The sequence below is a fragment of the Cibotium barometz genome, chromosome 13 (genome assembly GCF_041138505.1).
Source record: "Cibotium barometz isolate CiBa-2024 chromosome 13, ASM4113850v1, whole genome shotgun sequence".
NCBI classification, from domain to species: Eukaryota; Viridiplantae; Streptophyta; class Polypodiopsida; order Cyatheales; family Cibotiaceae; genus Cibotium; species Cibotium barometz.
Window position 1 is genome coordinate 46642730 of NC_141058.1, and position 26721 is coordinate 46669450.

Here is a 26721-nt window from a genome sequence, read left to right on the forward strand (position 1 = left end):
AAATCTATGAGCCTATTTCATAAAAAGTCCATGAGCCAAGCAGCTAGACGTGACGTGAGCCCACCAAACATGCATAAGCCCATTTCATACAAAAAACCGCATGAGCCACCAGACGTAAGGCCATCAAAGCGTGAGCCAACAAACATAAGCCCACAAAGCGTGAGCCGTGAGCCACCAAGCATGAGCCCATAGACGTGACATGAACAACCCCTTAGGGAAAAAAAACATTCAAAAACACAAAAAAAACAATTAATTAATATATTGAGCAGGCTTATAAACAGCATGATTAAAAAAGTAAAATATGCCAATCGTAATACAAGAACTTAGAACATAGTACGAACCTTACCACTCAGCCCAATAGACTTCCAATGCGAATTCTCTCAAGACAAAAAATAGCATACATACCTCATCGCCCCAAGCTTTTGCAGCCTCAAACAAGCATAGGTAGATGAAGTACTTACTACTGCTTACCAAAGCAAGTTTCACACATACCAATGCTTCGGTGAATGTATCCTAACCTGAGTGAAAATGCCCTTGGCTTTTGAGATTTTCAGACGAGTTTGAACCTCACAAGCCGCAAAGCTGTCCGCTATTGATACCACAACACAACCTGAAAGTACTATTCCAAGATAAATGATAACTGCCCAGATAGTCATGGGCATATCTATCGCAATAGCATCCCCTTTTGAAAAGCCATGGATTTCCAATGCAGTGGCCACCTGGCTGCAACATGACAAAATTTCTGGAGTCACGTGTTGCTGCATAACATGTCATCAGGCTTTTTCTTTACAGCCAACAGATTGACTCATTAATGACCTATTTTAACTTCAACTGCAATCAAAGCACAATGTTACCAGACTTCCACCCTCAATTTCCCAAATGTAAGAGTTTTTAATGGTGCGTCATCCATCCCTTCATCTCTCCATACAAGGGCTATGTCTTCATCCTTTCTCCCTTGATGAGCTCTCAAACAACATTCTGCAGCATTGAGGGATGCCCCTGGTAACCATCTCCCACCCGGACTTTCTTCAAGGTTGTTCGTATCCACAATGCATTCAGGTTCCACATGAAACTTGACATCTAGCTCTTCCAACAAGACATTCCAGTAAAACTGGAGCTCGGTAACAACAAAGCCAACAAGCTAATTTATAAGTATCAATACAGCAAAAGGAGAAGTACCTCAATTTACATTTTGCAAGTATGTGCAAGACAATTTGAGGTGGCCTTGACATAAGATTATAAAGCAGGGCTGATGTTCACAATTAATGTGTTTCATAAATAGGCTTTAAACGCGCATGATATATACGGTTTTTTTATCTCCATGACCAATCACCTTAGAATTATCTACTGATAGCTTTTGAAGATCGTTGAAGCTGACAATAGGATCTTTGTATGCAGGCCCAAGAAGCTCCTTGCCAAGCCTTCCCAATAACTGACCTATATTTGTGACCCTCGCAGTCTCCCTAGACAAAAGCAATTCCACACAAACAAACATGGTCAACAAGCCATGATGCAGTAGCTCACCAGGATTAATACATACCACATGGAAGCTTTCAAAATAGCATTCTTATTTGTTTAAGTAACATGGTATAATAGCATTTAAAGCATGTAACCTAAAATACCTGAATGAATAAGAAAAAGAAAAGCTAAGCTAAACACTGTCATCAAAAAGCCTGCAACAGAAAGGTCAACACAAGCATTGTCTCTGGATCTTCCCTATGTTCCGAGCCCTTGTCAGCCAAAAATCAAATAACAAAATTAATGATTAAGATTTGAGGGCTGAGTCACCCGAAGTCCCAATAATCTGGCAGATGCTAAATACGTCAATGGCAAGTGGTAATGACTGAAAATGGTGACGGCTGTCAAGTGGTCACACAGATACCCAGATATTGTGCCACCTAGCAAATTGCTGGAAGTTGAATGGCTCAAGCACGCGCCACAAGGTGGACATCCCTTCACAAGAGGTATTAAGGAGGAGATGTGAAACCTCTCACATTCAACCAAGAACACAGCGTTCTACACGACACCTGTAGTGTTAATAAGAGAGAGAAATGTTATTTACTTGGCATCATTCATGTGAAAAGTGTTTCATGTCACTACAATGTAGCGGAGCTAGCTTGCCTATCATTTACACTAGCACTTTAGTATTGTGAGAAAACAAATGAAGCAGCCAAAGACTTGCAAAACTCACTCAAAACTAAGTAAATACCTAACCTACTGTATATATATAGCTCTTGCATGTTAACATTTATGCTAACAGAAATCATGGTGGCCGTCTTGTGCACAGCCTATTTTTTATGAAGCTGCGACTCATCCACTTGGTCGATTGATAAGCTAACTGCCAGTTGTCTGCATGAACTGTTGACGCCATTCAGCAGGAAGAGTGGCCTATTGCTGCTTGGTGGCCAGAAACAATGCACTACATAACTGTTGATGCCCTTCACAGGGAAGAGTGGCGTACTGCTCGTGTTGATGGGAGCTTCAATGGCATTTTAGAAAGAGGCTGTGTGCACTATGAAACAAGGGTGCACATACAATGAAGGTAGATAGAGTGATATCTGAGATATAAAAAGGTGTGTAACGAGTCTATATAAAGTATCTAGAGGAGGTTGTATGATAAGCCAGCCGGTGTTGGCCACCCTACACTGAGTCCCATTGGACCCAACCCACCACATCACACAACGAGGGCAATATTAGACTAAATAGTTCGTAGATCTTGGTTCAGCGTATGACCCATCCGAGGTCATTTCAGTGATCGTTTGGGCCTGCAACCAAAGAACAGTGTAGCCCGAGAAGATCCCTATCTACCCTTAGTGCAATCAATATGGGAATATCAACCCATACTTGCATGTGGAAGATTTGGGGTAACACGAAGAAGCTTACAGACAAGATTATACTTTAGATAACGAATATTCAGCACCTTGGTTCCTGACGATTGCACAATGTAGCGGAGATGAGAGTGCAAGAGAGTGGGAGAGAGAAGAGAGACAATAAAGACACGGTACACCCTATTAGGTCCCAAATACCCTCTGTAGGGTCCCCACCAAGGATGGTGTTTTTGCTTTATTGAATGATGAGAAAAAGACTGACTTCTTGGAGATCTTCCTTGGCTGTAAACCTTCAGCCTGAAGATGACCTGGTTCTTGACCTCGAAGTTCACCATTGCATTAGGCTCCCTTTGGCTGTCCTGGCCCTTGGAGTTCTTCAACACTTTGTGAATAATGAGATGATTATGGCCTTTGGCTAACCCATGCTTATATAGGCAAGAGACTGCTGGTTGGTAGGTTCTATTAGCTGCTGTCGGCCTGTTTATTTGCTGCCCACAACGTGTTTTGGTCCGCCCATAAATAGGCCCCTTTCCCCTGTGTTGGCCGCCTTGCTGCTGCTGTCCAGGCTGCCCTTGTGCTCTGGCCTTGCATGGCCTGGTTGTGAAGCCTCTAGGGCTGGCCTACAGCCCCTCAGGTACCTAGCATCTAGCTACAAGCCTAATGCTCGGAACACATGTCATCATTCCAAAGGGTGGCTCACAATACGGACTAGCACTGCTTCACATCCTGCACTTGGATGCCCCATGGAAATATCTGCACAGTAGGTGCAGGACCTAGAGTGGAAACTGGTCCCTTGTGAGCCCCAATGTCACAATTGTGACTTAATTACCCTTAATCATTGAAAGGACACCAATCAAGGGTCACACCTTGTCACATGGGTCATCATCAAAGGACACGTCTCTTCAAAGGGACACATCTATTGATTAAAGGACACACCACTACGTCCAAAAGACATAACTATTCATTCAAGAGTCACACCCTTTCGTCAGGGATGTGCCTCTTCATTTGTACCTCTTTGGGTCCTATTTGAAATCAGCACCTGCTTTCCGATGGACAAATGATGCTTCTCATGCCTTTGATAAGCTAAAGGTGGCGTTGACAACAACTCCGGTAACGGCAATCGCAGACCCCAATCTTCCTTTTGAAGTTATGACAGATGCTTCTGATCTTGCAACTGGCGCAGTTCTCGTGCAACAAGGCCGAGCCATCGCCTTTGACAGTCATAAGCATCAAGCAATTCAAAAACGTTATCCAGTGTATGATAAGGAATTCTTGACAATTGTTCATGCTTATCGAGCCTGGAAACATTATCTTTTGGGAGCAGATTCTGTTGTGAAGACAATCATCATTCCTTAAAGTATATTTTCACCCAACCAGTTATGAATGCAAGACAAGGCAGATGGGTGGAGTATCTGGCAAACTTCCATATGACTATTGAATATGTTCCTAGCCTTTCTAATGTGGTTGCCGATGCTCTTAGCCGAATGCCTCAAGCCTTAGCAATGGTGATTTCTACAGTTCAAATCGACATTCCAGCAACTTTTGTGGATCAATATGCAGACGATCAAGATTTTGCAAATGCTTTTCGAGTGATTAACGACTCCACACTCTAGTCCTTCTGATTTGAAGATTTATGCAGCTTATTCTCTTGTCCATGGCTTATTATATTATCACGATCGCATTTGTGTCCCTCATAACACAAGTATGCGTAAACTCTTGGTAAAGGAACATCATGAGGTTCCTTATGCAGCTCATCCTGGTATCAACAAGACATATCGGTTGCTGACAGCTTCTTATTATTGGCCTCAAATGAACAAAGATGTTATAAAGTTTGTTACAGCATGTTTTTCTTGTCAACAACTGAAAGCTAGTAGACAAGCTCCAGCTGGTCTTTTACAACCACTACCAGTACCAAATGAACGTTGGAAAAGTATCAGTATGGATTTCATTACATCTTTACCTCGTTCATCGAAATTTAATACACAGATAATGGTGGTGGTCGACAGATTGTCCAAGATGGCACATTTTATACCATGCAAGAAGACAGCTCAAGCTCAAGATATTGCTTCATTATTTCTTCAGTACGTTTTCAAGATACATGGGTTGCCAAAGTCCATTATTTCAAATCAAGATCCTAAATTTACAGGACATTTTTGGACTTCACTTTTTAAGTCACTTGGCACAAATTTATTGTTCAGTTCAACCTATCATCCACAGACAGATGGCCAAACTAAAAGAGTTAATCAAATTCTTGAAGAGATGCTTCGACATTATATTCAGTCTCGCTTAGCATCTTGGGAAGACTATCTACCATTGACGGAATTTGCTTACAATAATTCTCATCACATAGCAATAGGAATGAGTCCTTTTCAAGCAGCTTATGGTCATACACCAGTTGTACCATCAAACTTTGCTCTTCAACACAAGGTGGCATTAGCAGATCAGTTAGTTCAAGAAATGCAAGATGTTCTTCTTCAAGTTCGAGATCAGATGATTCAAGTTCAAGAACAATATCAACAAGCAGCTAACAGATGTCGCCAACATGATGAATTCAAAGAAGCTGACATGGTTCTTTTGTTCGTGGCTCCTCATCGATATAAAACAGTGAAATCAATTTTTCCAAAATTGCGACCACGTTACTATGGTCCTTTTCGAATTATTAAGAAGAATTCTACTTTGAGTTATAAGTTGGAGTTACCACTTTCATGGGGAAAGATTCATCCGACTTTTCACATATCATGGATCAAGAAGTTTGTACAAGGAGATTCTCCCATTCCAAATATTTCAGATTATGTTCCAGAAATTGAAGATGAGCATCTGATCTTTATCCCAGAAAAGATTCTTGATGTACGACAAAAAGAAACTCGATAGAAGATTATTACAGAATTCTTAGTACAATGGAAAGACTTGGAAAATTCAAATTCAACTTGGCAAAGTGATGAAGACCTACAACATTATCCAGAGTTCTTTCGACAACAACAGTCACTTATATAACCATGGGTCTTATTTTAAATGGGAGGGAATGTTATGATTGTGACTTAATTACCCTTAAGGACACCAATGAAGGGTCACACCTTGTCACACGGGTCATCATCAAAGGACACGTCTCTTCAAAGGGACACATCTATTGATTAAAAAACACACCTCTACGTCCAAAAGGCATAACTATTCATTCAAGAGTCACAACACTCTTTCATGAGGGATGTGCCTCTTCATTTGTACCTCTTCGGGCCCTATTTAACAAGGCCTTGTGTCTCAATGCAAACAACTCAGCTTTCCGCTCTCTAATTATCTTTAGTTCTTGTATTCAATTTTAATTATGTCTTAATAGACTAGGAAGTTCTCACGCCCAGTTTGGGACGAGTCAGCCAAGGTTCCAATCTAAGCGTCCAAGGTCAAGTGTACAAGTCCCATACATGGTCTTGGTCACGTGTGCAAGTCCTACACACACGTGACATCCCCTTCTGCTTAACTTAACGGAAGCCGCAAAGTCTCCAAATAGTCTGTCAATAGTGCCAGATAATCTTCAAAGTTCTTGTCAAGCCACATTGCTTCATGTGTCCCTCAGTCTTGAAACTTCATGTGGAACTATTTTTCTTTTCGGCAGGAGCCGTGCTTGAAACGATGTAAGAGGATCTGTTCTGGTACCATAACTTCAACTTCGTCCACTTATGTCTGGTTCCTGTTCATCATGGACATCGGAGAGAGGAGGTCCAATATAAGGCTTCAATCAACTAACATGGAACACATCATGCATGGTCCAACTAGGAGGTAGCTTCACCTTCATGGAAACCTCATTGATCTTCTTTAGAATGGGAAAGGGTCAGAAGCTCCGAAACGATAACTTTCGGCTTCGCTTGCCCACCTGTTTCAAGGTCTTCTAGATGAATCCGAGCCTTGCTAGAGCCCCCAAACTCCTGTTTATCTATTGCCCATCAGGGATTAGCCTTGGATTAGGCATGTCCATGTGCATGCACATGGCATCCTCTCTTGCTAAACTTGATGACGGGATTCCAACCTTTGACCTTGGATAATTCTATCATCATCCTCTGTTGCAACATATGGTCTAAACACAAACATGAATCCTTCTTCTTGAAACTGATCCTGGCACCCTCGGCCCCACCCCTTGGATGAACTTCATGCCTTGGAGTTGCTCCATAAAAGCCTTCCTTGGCAGCCCCAACTCGCTACCAACTCTGATAAAACCCTCCCCTTGGTGTTTGTATAACACCAACCACCTTCTGGGAGTCTTGACACATGTTGAGTTACTCTTCTTGGACCTATGCACTTCTTTTAGGACACGAGCAACACTTAACATAGCTGAGCCTGATGCTATACCACTGTAACATGTGGAAGCTCTAATAGTCTTCTTTCAGCCCCAAGTATTGCAAGGAACTCTTGATGCAAGAACAATCAACATAGACACAGAGAGGAGAGAGAGATGGCTGTGTATTCAATATATCCATATGATACAAAAAAGGGGTGACTAATGACCTACTCTAGACCTCAAGGGTCCTATCCCTAACCTTACACCAAGTGGGAGTGAGATGCCAATGCTGAATTCTGCCCTAGCCTTTTATAGATTCTCCAACTACTCCATGAATTGGCTGACCTGCTGTCTGCCAGCAAGTTGGCCATCCAAAAAAGGGCAAACCCAAATACATGCAGCCAACTTCATCAATTCTGCACTGGCCTTTTATAGAGTCTCCAACTACTCCATGAACTGGCCGACTTGCTATCTGGCAGCCAAAAAGGACAAACCCAAATACGTGCAGCCGACTTCATCAAATGAATGTTGAGATGCTGGCTGACTCGGTCCTTGCCCATGTGGAGGTCTTCTGGATGAATCTGAGCCTTGCTAGAGCCCCTAAACTTCTTTTTATCTGCTGCCCATTGAGGATTAGCCTTGGATTAGGCATGTCCATGTGCATGCAGATGACAATGCCACCGTGCACTTATCGTCTGAAGCTAGCACAATGCCTGATGATCAATGCAAACCTCAAAAACGCGCATATAGGATGTTTCCAATGTTTCATCACGGCAAGGAGTTCCCGATCATAGACCGAGTAATTATTCTCTACAGGAATCAGCTTACGAGACATGCAAGCAACAGGATGACCATTTTGTTGTAGCACAGCTTCAATGTCGATGTTAATCACATCGGTGATGACCTAGAATGGATCATCCCATGAGGCAAGTACTAAACAAGGGGCCTCTGCTAAAGTAACCTTGAGGTCCTTGAAAGCCTGCAGTCCACGCGGAGTCGTATTGATACGATGCCTATCGGTCTTGACACCCTTAAGCAGATCTACGAAAGCTACCGCGAGGTCGGAGAATTTATCAATGTGGGTGGAATATGCAAGGTAAATTCCCACAAACAACCGTACATCGTACGTTGTTTTTGGAATCTCTTCGACACTAATAATATATCCAAGGTAATGAACCTCCAACAAATGAAACTCCAATTTATTTTCATTGACATAAAGCTCATTGCTTTCCAACAACTTCATCACTTTTTCTACATCAATGTCATGTTGCTTTGCTCTGGCTGAAAAAACCAACATGTCATCCAAAAAAATGAAGACACACTTTCCGATCAAATCCCTAAACACACACATCATCATGTGGTTAAATGTCACCAAGGCGTTTGTCGAACCAAAGGACATGACACCACAAACCCGTGGTGGGCCCGTTCAAAATGGAAGATTATCTTTGGGCTTATTTTCCCTACATTGTGCTAATCAAGGTGGAAAAGTACGGTATGGTCCGCATTCAAGTACGGGTTGAGATTTTGAGGACGTTAAATACGTAAGATCCGTAAAAACATAAAAAAATATACCATCTACTGTACATATATATATACAAAAAATGGAATGAAAAAACAATTCATTTCTGAACATTCAACAACACCACAATTACCAAAATGAGAGCTCTATCTGTCAACATGTTTCCTTCGTTATCATACTCTCAGCTCTAGCTCTGCAATGGCGGTGACCGCAATGGCTAGCACCACATCATCATCATCTCTCACTGCAATGTCTATATCAATGGGAGGAATGGCTATGTTCGCACTTTGCATAAGTCGGCTAAAATCAACAATGGTGGCCGGCCTAGGGTTTTTCTTGACCCAAAAACTGCCACGTACTTGCCAATGAGGTGATAGCTCAAGTGGTGAAGGTGTTTGCCTAGGACCAGGAGGTCTTGGGTTCAAAACCCCCCTTGGTGCTTCCTCGACGGCATCGCCTGTAGGTGGATATATAAGCTGCAAGCGGATGCCTATGGGCGGTGAAAAATCGATAACTACGGGAGGATCGTGGACCAAAGGTCAGTTGCGAGGAGGGAAAGGGAGGAGGGGGAACTTGCCACGTACAAATCCATACAGTACAGTACAATATTGTACTGTATACTAAAACGTACGTTATAATAAGGTACATCGTACTTATGCAACCTTGGTGCTAATCATCGTCAAGAACAAAGGGCTTAAATAATTTATCTCCTTTTCTGTAAAAAGCTTCCACATGTTACAGTGGTGTTAGAGCTTTGACGTTTGGTGAAGAAATTCAGCCAAGAAAAAAAAAATCCGCTTGTGTGGTTGGTTTTTACAAGCCGGAAGTACTCCCCAATGCCCATTCCGATGTGACTCGTCCCTTTAAGGACAATTGGTTTTCAGCTTCCGGAAGCAACCGGAAACGTCTCCCACACACATAGTGGATGTTTTATTTGCGGTCAAGGAGAACACTCCCACTATAGTGACCTCCGACGATGAGAAAGAACACTAGATCCATGAAGGGACTATCAATTCTACAACAATGATATCAGGGAGCAATGCTCTCAATGAGGACAAGACGCAAATGATGTTTCAAGATTTTATGCTTCGCATGAAGAAACTGGGAGATCTATTGTGTGAGCAAAAAGCCATGATCCAGGGCTTGGAGAAGTGTGACTATCTCTTCCAACCTCTTCTTCCCCCATTCCTCATCCCCCCCTCTTGCCATTTCTCACCCACATCCCTTCTAAGATTCCTACCTTGACTAACTCTAGTGAAGGGTTAACAAAGCAGGCCCATTCTCTACTTGAATTGGAGATACGGGAGCTTCGGATGCAGGCAGACTACTAAGCTACAACTCGAGCAAGCGTGCAAGAGGACCAAAGACGACACGTTGAACACAAGCGTGTCCTTGTAGCTCTCAATGCAAGGGCCGTACTAGCGACTTCCTCGACTCATCTTCACGAGAAGGTAAATTTCAGTAAGTATAATGATAAACTCAATCCCACGACTTTGTATTCTTGGATTCATCAGTTTGAACCTTATTTTATTGCGGGGTAGAAAGTCGAATGTGAAAGAATGGCTGTAAATCAGAAAAAACAGCAAACAGATCTTGCAAAAAAACACACGTGCAAAAGAACTGAAGTAGAAAACTTGTTATCTGCTGAAGTAGAGCACAAGGGCTGCCCGTAGGTGCATACAACCAACAGCAATAGCTGAATAATGATGTGCTAATGATGCTAACCCAAGCCACCTATTTATAGGTTGGACAAGAGCTAGTCGGCCAGTATAAAAACAGTGGGCTGGCCGACTATGCAAAAAATACTAGAATAATGTCTAAAAAATAGACAAAAATAGCAAAAAAATATCTAAAATAAGATGAATGCATGGCCTCATAAATCTGGCCAGATATAGCATGAAATATGCACATATATGCCCAATCTGGAGATGATAATGCCAACACCTCCTCTTCAGCGCCAGATGGGCGGACCGACTTCAACATGCTGAAGAAAGACCTCCAAAGAGTTTGAAGGAACAACCTCCTCATAAAAGGCACAAAGCTCGCGAAGATATGATACATCTGAATACCGAGGTCGTCTTCGGAAGAAGCCATGAGAAGATCGAGAAGATATCGAAGACGAAACAATAGGATCAATCTGAAGCTCTCAGGAGATGGAACCATAGATGGTACCTCCTCTGCATCTGCAACAAGTATCGGGACCAAAGTAGACTTCTCCTCTAAAGAAGAAGGAAATGAAACAACCATGGGAACAAACTGATCATCAGTGATAGTAGAAGTTGTCGGGTTCAAAGTAGGGACAGGCTCCAAGATAGTGGAAGATGCCTCCTCTGAAACATAAGAAGGAGAAGCAACTACCAAAGTAGGAAGCTCGAGAATATGTGAGGATATCTCAGCAAAATCATCCACCTGCCCAGTAGAAGAACCACTATCCTCCTCTAAAAGAGACGAGAGAAAATCTGCAATAATAGCATCAGCATGAAACAACACAAGGGAAGGGAGATACTCATCCAAAGGGATTAGAGGAACTAATAAGGTCTCTATCAGAAACTCCTATAAATAATCCTCTGTTGCGGATAGGGCATTGACTTCTGAATCAGAAGTCTCCTCTGTGACCACCAGGATGGACTCATCCTGCTCCTGTGAAGATGAAACTTGAAAGAACAAGAGGATCATAGACAGCAAGAAAAGCCATCTTAGCATGAGACTTCGTACCCTCCTCTGTCGTTGGCGAAGTATCTGAACCATCTGTCATGGGTGAAGTGTCTAAGCCATCAGAGGAGGACTCCTGTTTTGCTTTAGCTTTGGCTTTAGCTTTGGCTTTAGCTTTTTTAGCAAAACATTTGGCCTCAGACCAAGTCGGCCACAAAACTCACAAGATTCCTTCATCCTAGAACCCTTGTTGCTGTCACAATCATCGTCGTCAGAAGATGACTTTATGGTGACTTTCTGCTTCTTGTTGTTGGAGTTCCCTTTTCCGCCTTTTCCTTTGTCCTTGCCCTTCTTAGAGGCAACAAAAGCAGACTCTGACTTGCCTTTTCCACGAAGCATGCACTTGTCGTGGAGATAACTCACAACTTCCTCAAAAGAGACGAGAGGATCACGGAAATAGATGTGATCTTTGAAAGAGTCAAAGGATGATGGCAACTTACCAAGCAGTTTATGGATCGGGTTGTTGATTGAGCTCCCATACTCCCCAAGCTGCCTCTTGATCCTTGTGAATTCCCCAATCTTATCAATGATATTATCTGAGTCACTGATGGTAATCTTCTCAAGATCCGCCTCCAACTTAGCAATCTTCACGGAAGATACTCTCCCAAACCTCCTCTGAATCTCATTCCACATCTGACTGGCATCACTCCGGGAAGATATGAATTGTGCTTGGATAGATGGTGTCATATGATGGATGATGATGAGACGGGCCCATGCATCCAGAACTCCACGAAACGCGGGATCCACCAAGTGAGGAGTGCTGACAAAGGGCCACACACCTGCTCCTTCAAGAAGAAACTGCGTATAAAACGACCAAGTATGGTAGTTGGTAGCAGTCAGCTTCATGGAATCACTCACTTGAGGGGGTGAATAGGATGGCACATGGGAAGGGGTTGGGATGAGGGTTTGTGGGAGGGGAAAAACAAGAGAAGTGGTGGCAGGGAATATAGAAGGAAAAGAAACAGGAATCTGGGAATAAGGTAGAGAAACAGGAACTAGGAAGAAGAACCCTGTGAATTTGGGGCTTGGGATCGGGGAGAAGAAAAAAGAATCCCCGAGTGAGAAGAATGACTATGACCAGAAGCCGTATCTCTGATAACGCAGCAGAATCCTCCTCTTCAACAGAGCTGATCAGAAAATCAACAAACTCCTCCTCAAAGCTGAGTGCAGCAAAGAGAAAGGAAGGAGAAGAAGGGATGGGAGGGTGGGAAACCAAAAGGAGAGGTAAAAAATGACTCCCCTGGGTTAAAACCCTGTTGTAGCACCAAAATACAAGGCTGAGATCTGAGAATGCAGATCTCAGGCTGAAAACGCAGCACTTCTATGGAAAACGCAGCTCCTCTCTGGAAAACGCAGCTCCTCAATGGAAAACGCAGGTCCACAGCAGAAAACGCAGCTCCTTTGTATATGTAGATGCGGTGGATCTTTGCCTACAGCAGTAGATGTAGAAAACGCAGGTCCCTTTGTAACACTGGGCTTAGATACCATGAAAGAATGGCTGTAAATCAGAAAAAACAGCAAATAGATCTTGCAAAGAAACACACGTGCAAAAGAGCTGAAGTAGAAAACTTGTTATCTGCTCAAGTAGAGCACGAGGGCTGCCCGTAGGTGCATACAACCAACAGCAATAGCTGAATAATGATGTGCTACTGATGCTAACCCAAGCCGCCGATTTATAGGTTGGACAAGAGCTGGTCGGCCAGTATAAAAACTGTGGGCTGGCCGACTATGCAAAAAATACTAGAATAATGTCTAAAAAATAGACAAAAATAGCAAAAAAATATCTAAAATAAGATGAATGCATGGCCTCATAAATCTGGCCAGATACAACATGAAATATGCACATATATGCCCAATCTGGAGATGATAATGCCAACAAAATGTGGAGAAAATAGTGTTAGCTAGTTGCTACATTGAGGGTGAAGCTTTATCTCGGTGGACTCATTGGGCCTAGGCCAATTCCCAATTTGGATTTGCCGCTTATGAATGGGACCAATTTGTCACTGACCTCAAGAGGCAGTAGAAGCGACTTGAGGACAAGTTCATGGGATTGCACCGCAATGCGCAGCCGGTTCTCCGATGTGCGACCAAAGTCACTCACCTAGCTTTACAGTTGAGCAAATCTAAGGAGGCTAAGAGAGGGCAGTTCCTATATGGTTTAGACTCACAAGTTCCTATATGGTTTAGACTCACAGATCCAATGGGATGTGTATGTTTGAACCACCGATCTTCGAACAGGCACTAGTGCCCACGCAAAGTGTCAAAATGAAGTACAATGTTGGAGATCCCAAGACTTTCCAACCCACAGTACCCAATCAAGAGCAAGTTCCCAATGCCTCGGATCAACTATCCTCAAGAGGCTAAATGGAGCCAAGGTGTTTTCGAAGCTTGACCTAAAAAGTGGATACCATCAGGTACGGATTGTTGATGGGAATAGAGTGCAGAGAGAGAGAGAGAGAGAGAGAGAGAGAGAGAGAGAGAGAGAGAGAGAAGAGACAAATACACAAGTTTGGGTCCCAAATACCCTCTGAAGGGCCCCACCACATATGGAATATTTGCTTTATTAATTGATTACACTAACAAACTGCTAGCTGTAAATAACCAAGACTGAATTGACTTGGATACCTTCACTTGGCTGAGATGGCATTCAACCTGAAGATGCTCCCTTGATCTACACTTTTCCACCTTGCCTTTAGCCCCTTCTTGGCAGGTCTAGCCCTTGGACTTCAGCACTTGCAAAGAATATGAGATGATTTATGCACCCTTCAACCTTGTTTATATAGGCTTTCCCATATTCAAGGCCGTTTGTTGGGATGTTGTCGGTCTGCTCACGACTAGGATAAATCACTATTAAATGCATCGCTTTTCACACATGTGAGAGATGGCACAAACAGGGTTCTATTAGTCTCTATCAAGCTATCCAAGTGCTATGGCTGGCCTACGGGCAGTCACAACAGCCATGGGCTCTTTGGTAGCTCCTCAATTGGTTCTACATGGCTGTCCAAGAGACAGTCTTCTACAAGGCATATCTCCTAACCTAGACTGGTGCCCGTGCATCCGGTTGGAAGCCTGAAAATGGCCCGGTACACCTCTACATCACTCCAAAGGGTTACAGAAATGCAGGACATGCACGCCTGACCATGACCCTCTATAGTGGATCCCTAGTTGACTTGTCCTGGACAAGGGCTCAAAGAGGGCCAGTTACAACTTAAGACTTGCACCTGCTAGGCAAATATGGCCACATGGGATCCAAGTGCGGGATGCACATGACTCTCTCTCTCTCTCTAGAGCCTACCACCCGTACCCACGCCCCAGAGGAGTTCTTAGTGAGAGAGCCCAATCCATTCTGCGAGCCAGACGTCCCCGACCCAGAGCATCAAGACCCTCCACCACACAAAGACAGATTCGTGAGGTTCTCCGCCGACATGTCACACTCACATCACAGAGGCCTGACATTCACTCCACCATCAGATTGGTTCTGGCCGAGGTGGGTATCGTCATTAGCTAATCACAGCATCTCTTGCTCTACACAAGATCATCTCCTAATCACATGTACTATCAGATGTTTTCATTTTACTTTTTCTTTCAATTTTCCATGGCTCAGTATATCCATGGTACCATTGTATTACTTTTGGTCTCATAGGCCCTTGGGGTCTTCCGTAGACGTTAATATAACTTTCTTTCTTTCTCTCTCTCTCTCCACGAGCCAGCCCCCCTCCCCTATTCCAGCCTCTCCCCCCGGCATATCGGTAATGCTCAGTTTGGGGGGTTAAGGCATACCTTAGGGGGCATCCTTGTGCATAAATCAAACAGTTTTTCCCCATCGCCTAGCTTCCGATCCTTGAGAACCAAGGTTGAAAGAAGAGGTGAAGGAAGAGGACAAAGAAGGCTAGCAAGAAAATGTTGGTAACCTACAAACCATGGTCATGACAAAAATTGAGGTTCTCTCTCATCACAGAGAGGATCATTGTATAACCGCATATTGTCATCATGTAGCATCACACAGGTACCTTAGCTTATCTAGCTAGTTTCGTATAGTTTTTCTTTCCCATGGTTCAATATTCATCATGGATACATTGTAATACCTTTTTGGTCTCATAGCCCCTCTAGATATCAATATATCTTTCTCTCTCTTTATCTCTCTCTCAAATGCCCAATGTATCATGAGATACGAGGGAGGTTGTATTGCATGTTCACGGAGGAATTTGGCCCACTGCCTCTGGTCATTGACTTCCCACACCTGCAATGCATGGGAATCTACTTGATGGAGCTACATCATCACAGAGTGTAAATCCTGATTAGGCAGCAGATAAACATCAGGGTTACGGCATTAGCCAAGCTCAAGAGAATGCATAAGAACCGCAAGATGGTTGTTGGTTTGTGTCTGTTGCTGCTGGCCAACAAAGACTTGCATCAAGTTGGGTTGAGTACTTTTTTGCTGGCCAACAGCAGGTTGGCCAGGTTCTGTGCATGATGGGAGCCTATAAAAGGCTAAGCAAAACTCATTTGTTATTCATCTACCCTCCAGATGGGGAGACCAGGGTCGGACAAGAGTCGCCTTTTTGGTAGATCTTGTACAGTTTTGTGTACTATGTACTCTCTCTCTCTTCTCTCTGTCTTTGTTGGTGATTTGCATCAGGATTCCTATTCAGTTGCTTAGGGCTGAAAGAAGACACAAAGAGCATCCGCACATGTGACAGAGAGATAAGCTATGCAGAGAGGCACCAATGCACACCTCAGGTACCTCAGAACCCTCCACCACAAGCTTCTTTCATCCGAATCCAGATGGAGGCCCCCATCAACAACCACAAGAAAGCTTTGACCCGGATGCCTGTACCCAACAGACCAGGTAGCACACATTAGCGGTCTATGAGCCACCCCACCTCCCAGGTGTCCATTAAAGCAGAGCAATTCTGATGAAACAATCTAGATGCTTGAGACCCACTGATCCGAGAGGAGATCCTCCACAGACACAAGAGTGCCCCTTTTCAAGCAGCGGAGGTGGAAGGCCATTGATGCAGAGGATCCACATCTACCCCATCACTTTATATCACCATTCCACATAAGCTTGAGCACACACCATCGATATCTTACCATGCTAAGTCAACTAGAGCACACCACATCAATAACTTTAAAACCACATCAGGTAGAGCAAATCACATCATGGCCTTTTCCTTAAGCCTGGACATGTCACATCAGCTGGAGCTCAATACTCAGTTTTACCCATACCACATCAGCTAGAGCATGCCGTGTCAGCTTCTTCAATGCCCCCTCATGGTCACGCTTTAAGAATCACCATGCCACATCAGCTAGAGCATGCATCATCATATTTTTATCATGCAACATCATATTTTAATCACGCAACATCGTATCTTCACACCACATAAGCTTCAGCACATTAATGCTAGAGCAAGGAAGAACAAAAACACTTACAAAGAAGGCATCCACGCAGGCGGGGGGCCGAGCTTGGTGCTGTCCCAGCTGCGGTAATTGGAGTAGTAGAGGAGCTGGTGCAGCGAAAAGGGGTGAGAGGGCAGGAGAAGCTCTTTGCAGATGATCTGCCACGTGTGGGGGGGCGATCCACACGTATGAGCCAGGATATCCTGCAGCTGATGGTGAAGCTGCAGAGCAAGGGGGCGGGGGACGCCCGTGAGAGCCAGGTCGTCCACTGAAAGCGAATCGATGCACGCCATGGCTGAGGCCTGAGGGGAACGCTCAAGGGAGCTAATTACTGCAGCGCGCACGTGGGATAAATCTTCCCGTCAAACTTGAAGAGGTTGGTAGCAGGTTTCCGCTGCCACGTCAAGCGTTATTGCCCCAACAACAACAACAACAAAAAAAACTACAAAATTTGAAAATTTTGAAGCTTTATAGCTTATATATTTTTATATTTCTTCTATTCTTCTTCTTCTATAGAGAGTTGAGAGAGAGAGAGTTAGAGAGAGTGTGTGTGTTTTACGTGGTAGTTCCTCTTTCTTCTTCTCTTCTGTGTCTTATTTGGGAGTTGCCCCTTCTTCTTCTCTCCTCTTCTATAACTTGTTAGAGAGTTAGAGAGAGTTAGAGTGAGAGTGAGAGTTAGAGAGAGAGAGAGAGAGATTACATTGAGAGTTAGAGAGAGAGTCAAAAATTTAGAGATTAATGGGAGCCACCATGTAGTAACTCCCCCTTCTTCTTCTCTTCTTTTCTCTTCTATATCTTATTTGAGAGCTTTTCTTCTCCTCTTCTATATTTTGTTAGAGAGAGAGAGAGAGAGAGAGAGAGTTAAAAAGTGAGTTATAAAATTATGGGAGCCACCCTTCCCCTTCTTTTTCTTCTCCTTCTGTAGAGACACGAAGAGAGAGAAAGAGAGAGAGGGAGGGAGGGAGGGACGGAGGGAGGACGAGGGTTAGAGAGTTATGAGAGGTGCTTCTTCTTCTCTTCTCTAGAGTTAGAGAGTTAGGGGAGAGACAGAGAGTTAGAGAGAGAGAGAAAGATAAAGTAAGAGTTAGAGAGAGAGAGAGAGAGAGAGAGAGAGAGAGAGAGAAAGAGTTAGAGTTAGAGAGTTTTGGAAGACGCTATGTGGAAGTTCCTCCTTCTTCTTCTCTTCTCTAGAGTTAGAGGGTTAGAGAGTTAGAGAGAGAGAGAGAGAGAGAGAGAGAGAGAGTTATGGGAGCTACCATGTGGCAGCTTTCCCTCTTCTTCTTTTATAGAGTTAGAAAGTTAGAGAGTTGGAGAGAGAGAGAGAGAGATTGAGAGTTAGGGAGAATTGGAGAGTTGGAGAGAGAGAGATTGAGAGTTAAAGAGTTAGAGTGAGAGAGAGAGAGAGAGATTGAGAGTTAGAGAGATAGATAGTGAGAGTTAGGGAGAGTGAAAGAGAGTTAAGAGAGAGAAAGAGACAAAGTTATGAGAGTGCGACATTGCAGCTCCCCCTTCTTCTTCTCTTCTCTTCTATATCTTATTTAAGAGCTTCCTCTTCTTCTTCTCTACTTTTCTATATCTTATTAGAGAGAGAGAGAGAGAGAGAGAGAGAGAGAGAGAGAGAGAGAGAGAGAGTGTGTGTGTGTGTGTGTGTGAGAGAGAGAGAGAGAGAGAGAGAGAGAAGTTAGAGAGAGAGAGAGAGAGAGAAAGAGAGTTTGAGTTTGAGAGAGAGAGAGATAGAGAGATCTATAGAGTTATGGTAGCCACCACGTGGCAATTTCCACTTCTTCTTCTTCTTCTGTAGAGAGTTATGGGAAGTCACCATGTGGTAGCTCTCCCTTCCTCACATCTTCAATAGAGTTAAAGAGTTAGAGAGAGAGAGAGAGAGAGAGAGAGAGAGAGAGAGAGAGAGAGTAAACGATAGAGAATTAGAGAGAGTAAGCGATAGGAAGTTAAACAGATTAGAGAAAGAGAGTTAATGAGAGAGAGAGAGAGAGAGAGAGTAAGAGCTAGAGAGAGTTAGCCAATAGAGCATTAGAGAGAGACTAGGCGACATAGCATGAGAGAGAGAGAGAGAGAGAGAGAGAGAGAGAGAGAGAGTTAGCGACTAAGAGTTGAAAAGAGGGGGAGAGAGCATTAGAGAAAGAGACAGAGTTTGAGAGAGAGAGAGAGAGAGAGAGAGAGAGAGAGAGAGAGAGAGAGTTAAAAAGAAACAGAGAAAGAGAGTTAGACAAAGTTAGACAGAGATGTAGAGAGAGAGAGAGAGAGAGAGAGAGAAAGAGTTAGCGAAAGTTAGTGAGAGAAATAGAGAGAGACAGTTAAAGAGTTAGAGAGACAGAGAGCTAGGGAAAGTTAGATAGAGAAAGAGGGTTAGAGAGATAGAGATTGAGAGAGACTTAGAGAGAGAGAAGAGAGACGAGAGAGAGAGAGTTAGAGACAGACATAGACAGAGAGTTAGACAGTTATACATTTAGAGAGAGAGAGATAGTTAGAGGGAGAGAACTAGAGAGAGAGAGAGAGAGAGAGAGAGAGAGAGAGAGAAGAGAGTTTCTTTTTTTAAGGTTTTTGGTTTTTTTTTGGAAAAATAAGAATGAGCCTTTTTTAATGGGAAAACATGTGCGTGCATGTGTGTGTGTGTGTGTGTGTGTGTGTGTGTGTGTGTGTGTGTGAGAGAGAGAGAGAGAGAGAGAGAGAATGGCCAAAGAGAGAGAGAGAGATGGGGGGGAAATGAGAGAGATATACATATTTAAAGAGAACCTATATGTGTGTGTGATTGTAGAAAGGCAATTTGTGCTAAAACCAAGTTTCTAGCTTGACCTCCTAGCCAAGAACAAAGAAGTGAGAGATGGAACACCACTGGTTTATTTGGAAACGGATCCTCCAAGTGATTTAGAGCATACCATATGGCATGGTCCAACCAAATTATACTAGAGTCACATGGGGCATTAGGGTCAAGAAATTTACAGGCATATTTTAAATATGGCCTATAGATATTCCAAATTGTTTCAAAATAATAATCAGCATTGGCCTTTTAAAAAGTCATGGTACCTTTTGTCCTCCCATAAATGCCCACAGGTGATGAGCACTTAGATGGGTCCAAAAAACTCATAGAAAATGGTGATTTCAATAGTTCTCCTCGTTCCAGATATTGAACACCTTTAATAGCATGGTTTTTGCATTCTTCAAGCATTGAAATTGGTAGATTGGTCAGATATATCCAAGTTTCTCCTTGGATGGGTGCTAAAAACCCTTTATTTGCAAGGGTCCATAGACGATGTGAAACCCCCATTAATTCTGCCTCAACCTGACGAATAGGTAGAAAAGGGTATACTTTAGACACCTTTAGTACTGTCATAGTACACATGTCTGTTTGGAAAGACTTAATAGCCTCTAGAGCCGCTGGATCCCTATAAAAAATATTTCCCGTGAGGGGGACGTTGGGTGTGGATGGAGCAGCAAGGAAAGAAGGTTCCAACCCACATTGCTTTCTTAAGAAATTTGAGATATCCACTCCCATCGCAGCAAAGGAAGTAAGATCTGAATGGTAGGTTTTAGTGAGCATAGTTATTTGTGATAATAGGTCAAAGATGGTTTGGTTGCCATCATCCTTATTTTTATCAAGAGTTGCAACAAGGACACGAACCCAATCATAAAATGAGAGGAACTACAAGATGGATCCAAGAGGGAAAATCTCTTGATTTATAGATGACAGAATCTTATTATGGGCTTCTTCATCCTTTATGCATGCCAAGACATGCTGGCAAGGTTTCGACGGGGTATGTTCCATCGGAATCTCAACACCCCTTAGAAGTGGTAGGATCTAAAACCAAAAGGAACTTATTAGAGTTTGAGATGAGTATGAGATAAGGATTACCTTCAACCACCATGCAAAGCAAAATTGTTGTGAGCCATGATCTCGCCCCAAAAGTAAAGCCAACTCATATAGCATAATGATAGTGAGAAGAGCTAGACGTCTAAAGTCAAAAATATCAAACTAGAGGTTCCATATATTTCCCTTTTAAAACAGATATATACTGCAGCTATAGTGTGTGTTTTCGGTCTTCTACCTCAGTAGTCAAAAAAATCCAAGAACCTTATTCAACTTGACTAGTAAAAATGTTTTAACATGATTATATAACAGTAGATTTGTATACAATAATCATGTTACAAGTAAGTGGAGCCAATGACTCCATTATTTGAAAACATTTGGCATAGAGCATAAACCCAAAGATATTTTGAGAGAATGGATCCTATTACTTGCATCCATCCAAACAAACAAACCAATCGTTAGCCCATGTGTGTATTGCAAGTGTCTTAGGACCTATCACGTGTTATAGAGGTCACTCAAAATAGCCTCAGTTTTATGCTATAATAGGGTCAGTTACCCTGTCACACATAGGTATGTATTTTTCTATGTATAGGCAAGGTTTGCATACATAGTCCTAGCCCAAGTTACATAGATTAAGAGCTATATCTTTTTGTTTATAGACCATGAATGTGCATATAGTGATAGCTTAAGAGAATAATCCTTTTGTTCATAGACCATGAATGTACATATAGTGATAGCTTAAGAGAATAATCCCAAATGGGTATTCACTCTCTCTCTCTTTTTATATTAATAGACCGAAAATAAGAAGTAAGTTGGTTGTATCCAAAAATTTATGATATTTCTACAGAGCCCTATGTACCAGACCTACATATAGGTTTAAAACGTTATAATTTATATATCTACTTTAAAGAGCCAGGAGCTATCTTCTGTACATGTCCCCGCCAACGAGATAAACAGAGGCACGGTTGGCAGTATGCATTCATGGTGTTAAACCAATGCATGTCTAGGTATAATAGCTCAAGATTATATACCATCAGCATGTTTAGAAACGGTAAACATGATGTTTAATAGAGGTCCCATTTAATATGCAAAGATTAATGACTGTAAACCTGCCTAATAATCTTAGTATCGTATCATATGGTATCAACAGAAACCAAAACATGTATATTTGTTCAAACCTTCCCAAATATACACACTGTGTATCTCAGCAAGACTTTAGAGAAAGACCGAAAAGCTTAATACAATAAAATAACCCATATGATTGAAATGTCCTACAAGAATTCAAAGAAAGACCGAAAAGCTTAATACATGCATTTTTAACAGCATGCTATTAACATATATAGAAATTCCATCGTCTAATCAAACCAGATAAGGACTGTTTTGATCCATCATTGATAGTGGATCACCACCACGAACTGAAACCACTAGGATCATGGGGAGACGTCTCTCTTAAGAGAGAGAGAGAGAGAGAGAGAGAGAGAGAGAGAGAGATCTATAATAGAGAGAAAGTTTGGAGGGAGAAAGATCTTTCTCTCTCTATCTAAGAAAGAGAGCAAGGAGAGAGAGAGAGAGTCTCTCAGAGAGATAGAGACTCTCTCTCTCTATCTAAGAAAGAGAGAGGCCAGAGAGTCTCTCTAACTATGACAGAGAGAGAGAGCAAAGAGAGAGACTCTTAGAGAGAGATATCTCTCGCTCCTCTCTCTCTCTCTCAGAGAGTCTAACAGAGAGAGATACTCTGAGAGAGAGAGTGTGTGTCTCTCTCTCTCTCAGAGTCTGTGAGAGAACTAGAGAGAGAGAGAGAGAGAGAGAGAGAGAGAGAGAGAGAGAGAGAGATTCTTAGAGAGAGCTAGAGAGAGAGAGGAGAGACTCTGAGAGAGAGAGAGAGAGGGAGAGAGGGTGAGAGAGAGAGAGAGAGTGAGAGACTCTAAGAGAGAGAGAGGGAGAGAGGGTGAGAGAGAGATTCTTAGAGAGAGAGAGAGAGTCTCTAAGAGAGATTCTTAGAAGTGAGAGACTCTGAGAGAGAGAGAGAGAGAGAGGGAGAGAGGGTGAGAGAGATATTCTTAGAGAGAGAGAGAGAGAGAGTCTCTAAGAGAGATTCTTAGAGAGAAAGTCTCTAAGAGAGAGACTCTCTCTCAGACTCTTAGAGAGAGACTCTAAGAGAGAATTTGAGAGAGAGAGAGAGAGATCTCTATTACGAAAAAAAGAGCTCTCTCTTTGTCTTTGTCTCTCTCTCTCTCCTCTGAGAGAGAGAGAGAGAGAGAGAGAGAGAGAGAGAGAGAGACTTTCTCTTGAGTCTCTCTCTCTCTCTCTCTCTCACACCAAGAGAGCCTAACTAAGAGAGAGAGAGAGAGAGAGAGAGAGTCTCTTTATGTGTGTGTGTGTGTGTGAGAGAGAGAGAGAGAGAGAGAGAGAGAGAGAGTCTCTTTATGTATGTGTGAGAGAGACAGAGAGAGAGAGACTAGAGAGTCTCCCTCCCTCCCTCCCTCCCTCCCTCTCTCTCTCTCTCTCTCTCTCTCTCTCTCTCTCTCAGACTCTTAGACTCTCTCTTTGAGTGAGAGTGAGTGAGACTCTCTTAGAGAGAGAGAGAGAGAGAGAGAGAGTGAGGGAGGGAGACTCTCTCTCTCTCTCTCTCTCTCTCTCTCTCTCTCTCTCTCTTTGAGCTCTCTCCCTCTCTTTCCTCTCTCTCTCTCTCTCTCTCTCTCTCTCTTTCCTCGCCCTCTCCCTCCCTCCCTCTCTCTCTCTCTCCCCCTCATAGAGAGAGAGAGAGGGAGGGAGGGAGAGGGCGAGGAAAGAGAGAGAGAGAGAGAGGGAGGGAGGGAGAGGGCGAGGAGAGAGAGAGAGAGAGAGAGAGAGAGAGAGAGAGAAAGAGAGAGAGAGAGGAAAGGGAGGGAGGGAGAGAGCGAGGAAAGAGAGAGAGAGAGAGAGAGAGAGAGAGAGAAAGGCAAGAGAGGGCTCTCTCGCTTGCCTCTCCCTCTAGAGAAGGGGGAGATAGAGAAACAACGAGGCAAGGGAGAGTGAAAGAGAGGGAGGTAGGAGGGATGGGAGAGGAATGGCGGTATTTCTCTTCTCTCTCTCTCTCTCTCTCTCTCTCTCTCTCTCGTGAGAGAAAGAGAGAAATGAGGCAAGAGAGAGGGGGGGCAAGAGCGAAAGAGAGAGAGAGAGAGAGAGAGAGACTCTCTCGTGAGAGAAAGAGAGAAATGAGGCAAGAGAGAGGGGGGGCAAGAGCGAAAGAGAGAGAGAGAGAGAGAGAGAGGCAAGGGAGAGTGATAAAGAGAGAGAGGTAGGAGTTTTAATTAGAGAGAGAAAGGTAGGAGTTTTAAAGAGATTGAGTGAAAATAAGAGAGAGAGAGAGAGAGAGAGAGAGAGAGAGAGAGAGAGAGAGAGATTTATTTTTTAGCAAAAAAAATAAATTAAAGGAAACAACCCCACCCCTCTCCCATCCCAAGTGGATGAGGGAGGTGTTGGGTAATCTCTCTGTGAAAAGGCACTATAAAAGTTGTACATTATGAGATATTGGCCACCCAAGGCCTTAGTTAAGTAAGTTTTGGGCGTCCAAGTGTGAATAAGGGCCAATTGTATATAAGGCATTTTCTCATAATGAGTAGACACAATCCCCCTTTGTGCTATTGAGAGCTCTTCTTTGTGTCTTGAGAGAGAGCATTCTAGCACTTGTGCCTCTTCTATACTTGTATGTTGCATGCTTGTATTGAAGAGTGAGAGAGAGTGATTGCCTTATGTTATGGTGCGAGCGACTCTATGGTGACAGCGTGGAGGTGGAGCTTAACAAGTGAGCTTGGAGGCCTCAAGGGACTCAAGTTTGAAGCATTGGTAAGTGTCCTATGATAGTTGTGTTCTATTGCTCTTCCCTTAGGTGATGAATTGAGTTCCCTCTTGGAGGTGTGGTAGCACATAACACTTTTGGCACCGCTGCTAGGGAAACACCTTTGTTTCTTCTATCCTCTTGGAGTTTCAGCTTCCATTACATAAGATTCATGATTACCTTTGCATTCTGGTAGTGCATTGTGTAGGAAATGAATGGATAAGATTTGTGTGGATGTGAAAAATTGTGAGAAATTGGTTGTGTTTGTTGAGTAATTGTGTGGTGGAGTGGTCTTGGAAGAGAGCTTCACTGTTTTTTCTAGTTAATTTTGATGTTTGCATCACCGGGATCATCAACGATCAGGTTGGTGTTCTGTTTTTCTTTCTTTTGTAGTTGTATATTTACAAATAGCATGTTACAGAGTGGAGTACATTTGTTGGAAGAAGCAATCCAACAACACATCGATAAGGAAAAAACTATATATCACTGGAACCCATAGGCATGGGCTTCAGGATGAAGCCATGGCTCTTCTCCCAAGTACGGAGCCCATCTAAGAGGCTCAGGGGGGCCTATCCCCCCTCGTGGATTGGGCGGGATGAAGTCCATTGGGCCGTCTTTTGCATTGCTTCTGCGACCTCAATCATTTTCACAATCGTTTTCTCCCTAAACGTTGGGACGTCTAGGTCCACGTAACGAGACATGGATGGGAATTGCTATCACAATTCATCAAGGCATAAGATCAACATGACAATATACAAGAAGATAAACAAGAGTACGCATGCGTATGGGAGCTGAAAAATGCTTGCATCCTCTGAAGGGAGCTGAAAAATGCTCCGTATAGCAGCAACAATGCATTGAGAGCAACCCTCCACCCACAGCTATTACCATCATCTTGTTTGGGCACACTAACCCTTCGAATGGTCGCTCGCTCCCAGGGTGTCGGTGTCCATGCTCAGGCTCTCATAAGCGGCCATTAGTTTCTTGACACCACTACAAACAAAGACCAATCAATATCCTGATCAATCCGGACTTCCAACCGAGTACAAGGCATTGGCTATCCTGGATGGTGGGGCGGGGGTTGGCATCATCACAAAACGGGGTTGGGAAAATCGAGGAAAAACCGATCTAAAAAGAGCAGATATAATCGTTAAAATGGCAGACGGAACATCTTTAAGGCCCATTGGGCTTTTGGAGAATGTGAGACTCAAACTCTTTACGTTCCACTACCATCATACATTTGTAGTAATGGACTTCTACGCCAACCAAACTCATATGACATAATTTTAGGGAGACCCTTCATGAGGGAATCCAAATTGGTGCACGATTGGGCATTAGATCATGTGTATGTGCGTAGGGATTTGCAAATTTTAAAGATAGATCTGAGAACGTGGAGAGCACACCCCATGGAAGGGCAACTGTTTGGAAATGATTCGGTCACAATCGAGCGGACCACATCCATACAAATATGCCAACCCATGGTGGAACATTCCAAAGAGGAAGAGGAAACGGAAATGTATGCATCACTTCCTCCTATGGACTTCAGTTGAAAACTAGATGCATGTGCTAGCTACCATAAATGTGACGCAACCCCGAGGAACCCAATATGTGGAATCTAGAACTGTTCCCACTACCTTTGTCTGTATGGTCAATTGGCAAACCATTGATGAGGAATCATAAGAGGAGGTCTCTAGCATAGAAGGGACCGGATCATAAAGCTATACTAGTGCCCAACGCCTTAGGAGATGGCGAAAGCAGAAACGATATATTGCTTGACGAAATTTCCTACTACAAAGAAGACCCACGGATGCCAGTTGGTTGAGATACCTTAAAGCCACTAAGGTACACGACACGTTTTCTAAGGATTGGGGTGAGGAATTGAGTAAGGTATCACTTGAAGGGAAACATAAGGAGAAAGTCATCCTTCAAGAACCAGAAATGCCTAAGCTTACAAAAGCTGGGTGCCGAAAACAAAACAAAGCTTTTGCAGAAGCTGAGCAAAGAGGCCAGGAAAGTTATGGCTAAAGCAAAAAGTGAGAATGAGGATAAACTAGACTTGCTTTTAGTACCAGACCACTTCAAAACCTACACTGTTGAGATGAACGAATGGAAAGTGGTCCGACTGTGACGGCAAAAAGGGTTAAGGAAGATGGGCTGTCCACATCATACGATGGCCCCAACTGAAGTCAAGGAAGTTGATATTGTGGGACCAGGGGAGGAAGCCAAACCTATTTATATTGCTAAGGACTTAACTTTGGCTGAAGAAAATGATCTCATTACTCTCCTTAAGAAGTTTAAGGATTGTTTCGCCTGGAACTACAAGGAGATGAAGGGTGCACCACCTGAGGTGGT

The 26721-nt window shown here is 43.2% G+C and overlaps 1 protein-coding gene across 1 annotated transcript in view; it reads right to left on the reverse strand.

The window, feature by feature from the left end:
- The window catches only part of AAE17 (acyl-activating enzyme 17), a 92538-nt gene extending 75361 nt beyond the window's left edge, over positions 1 to 17177 (reverse strand). The window contains exons 1-4 of the mRNA XM_086807600.1: positions 16760 to 17177; positions 1334 to 1463; positions 855 to 1111; positions 519 to 723 (exon numbers count right to left, since the gene is read on the reverse strand). Coding sequence (XP_086663726.1) covers positions 519 to 723; positions 855 to 1111; positions 1334 to 1463; positions 16760 to 17019 — 852 coding nt within the window. The 5' untranslated portion in view covers positions 17020 to 17177. The remainder of the gene's footprint in view (positions 1 to 518; positions 724 to 854; positions 1112 to 1333; positions 1464 to 16759) is intronic.
- Positions 17178 to 26721: the final 9544 nt, after the last annotated feature.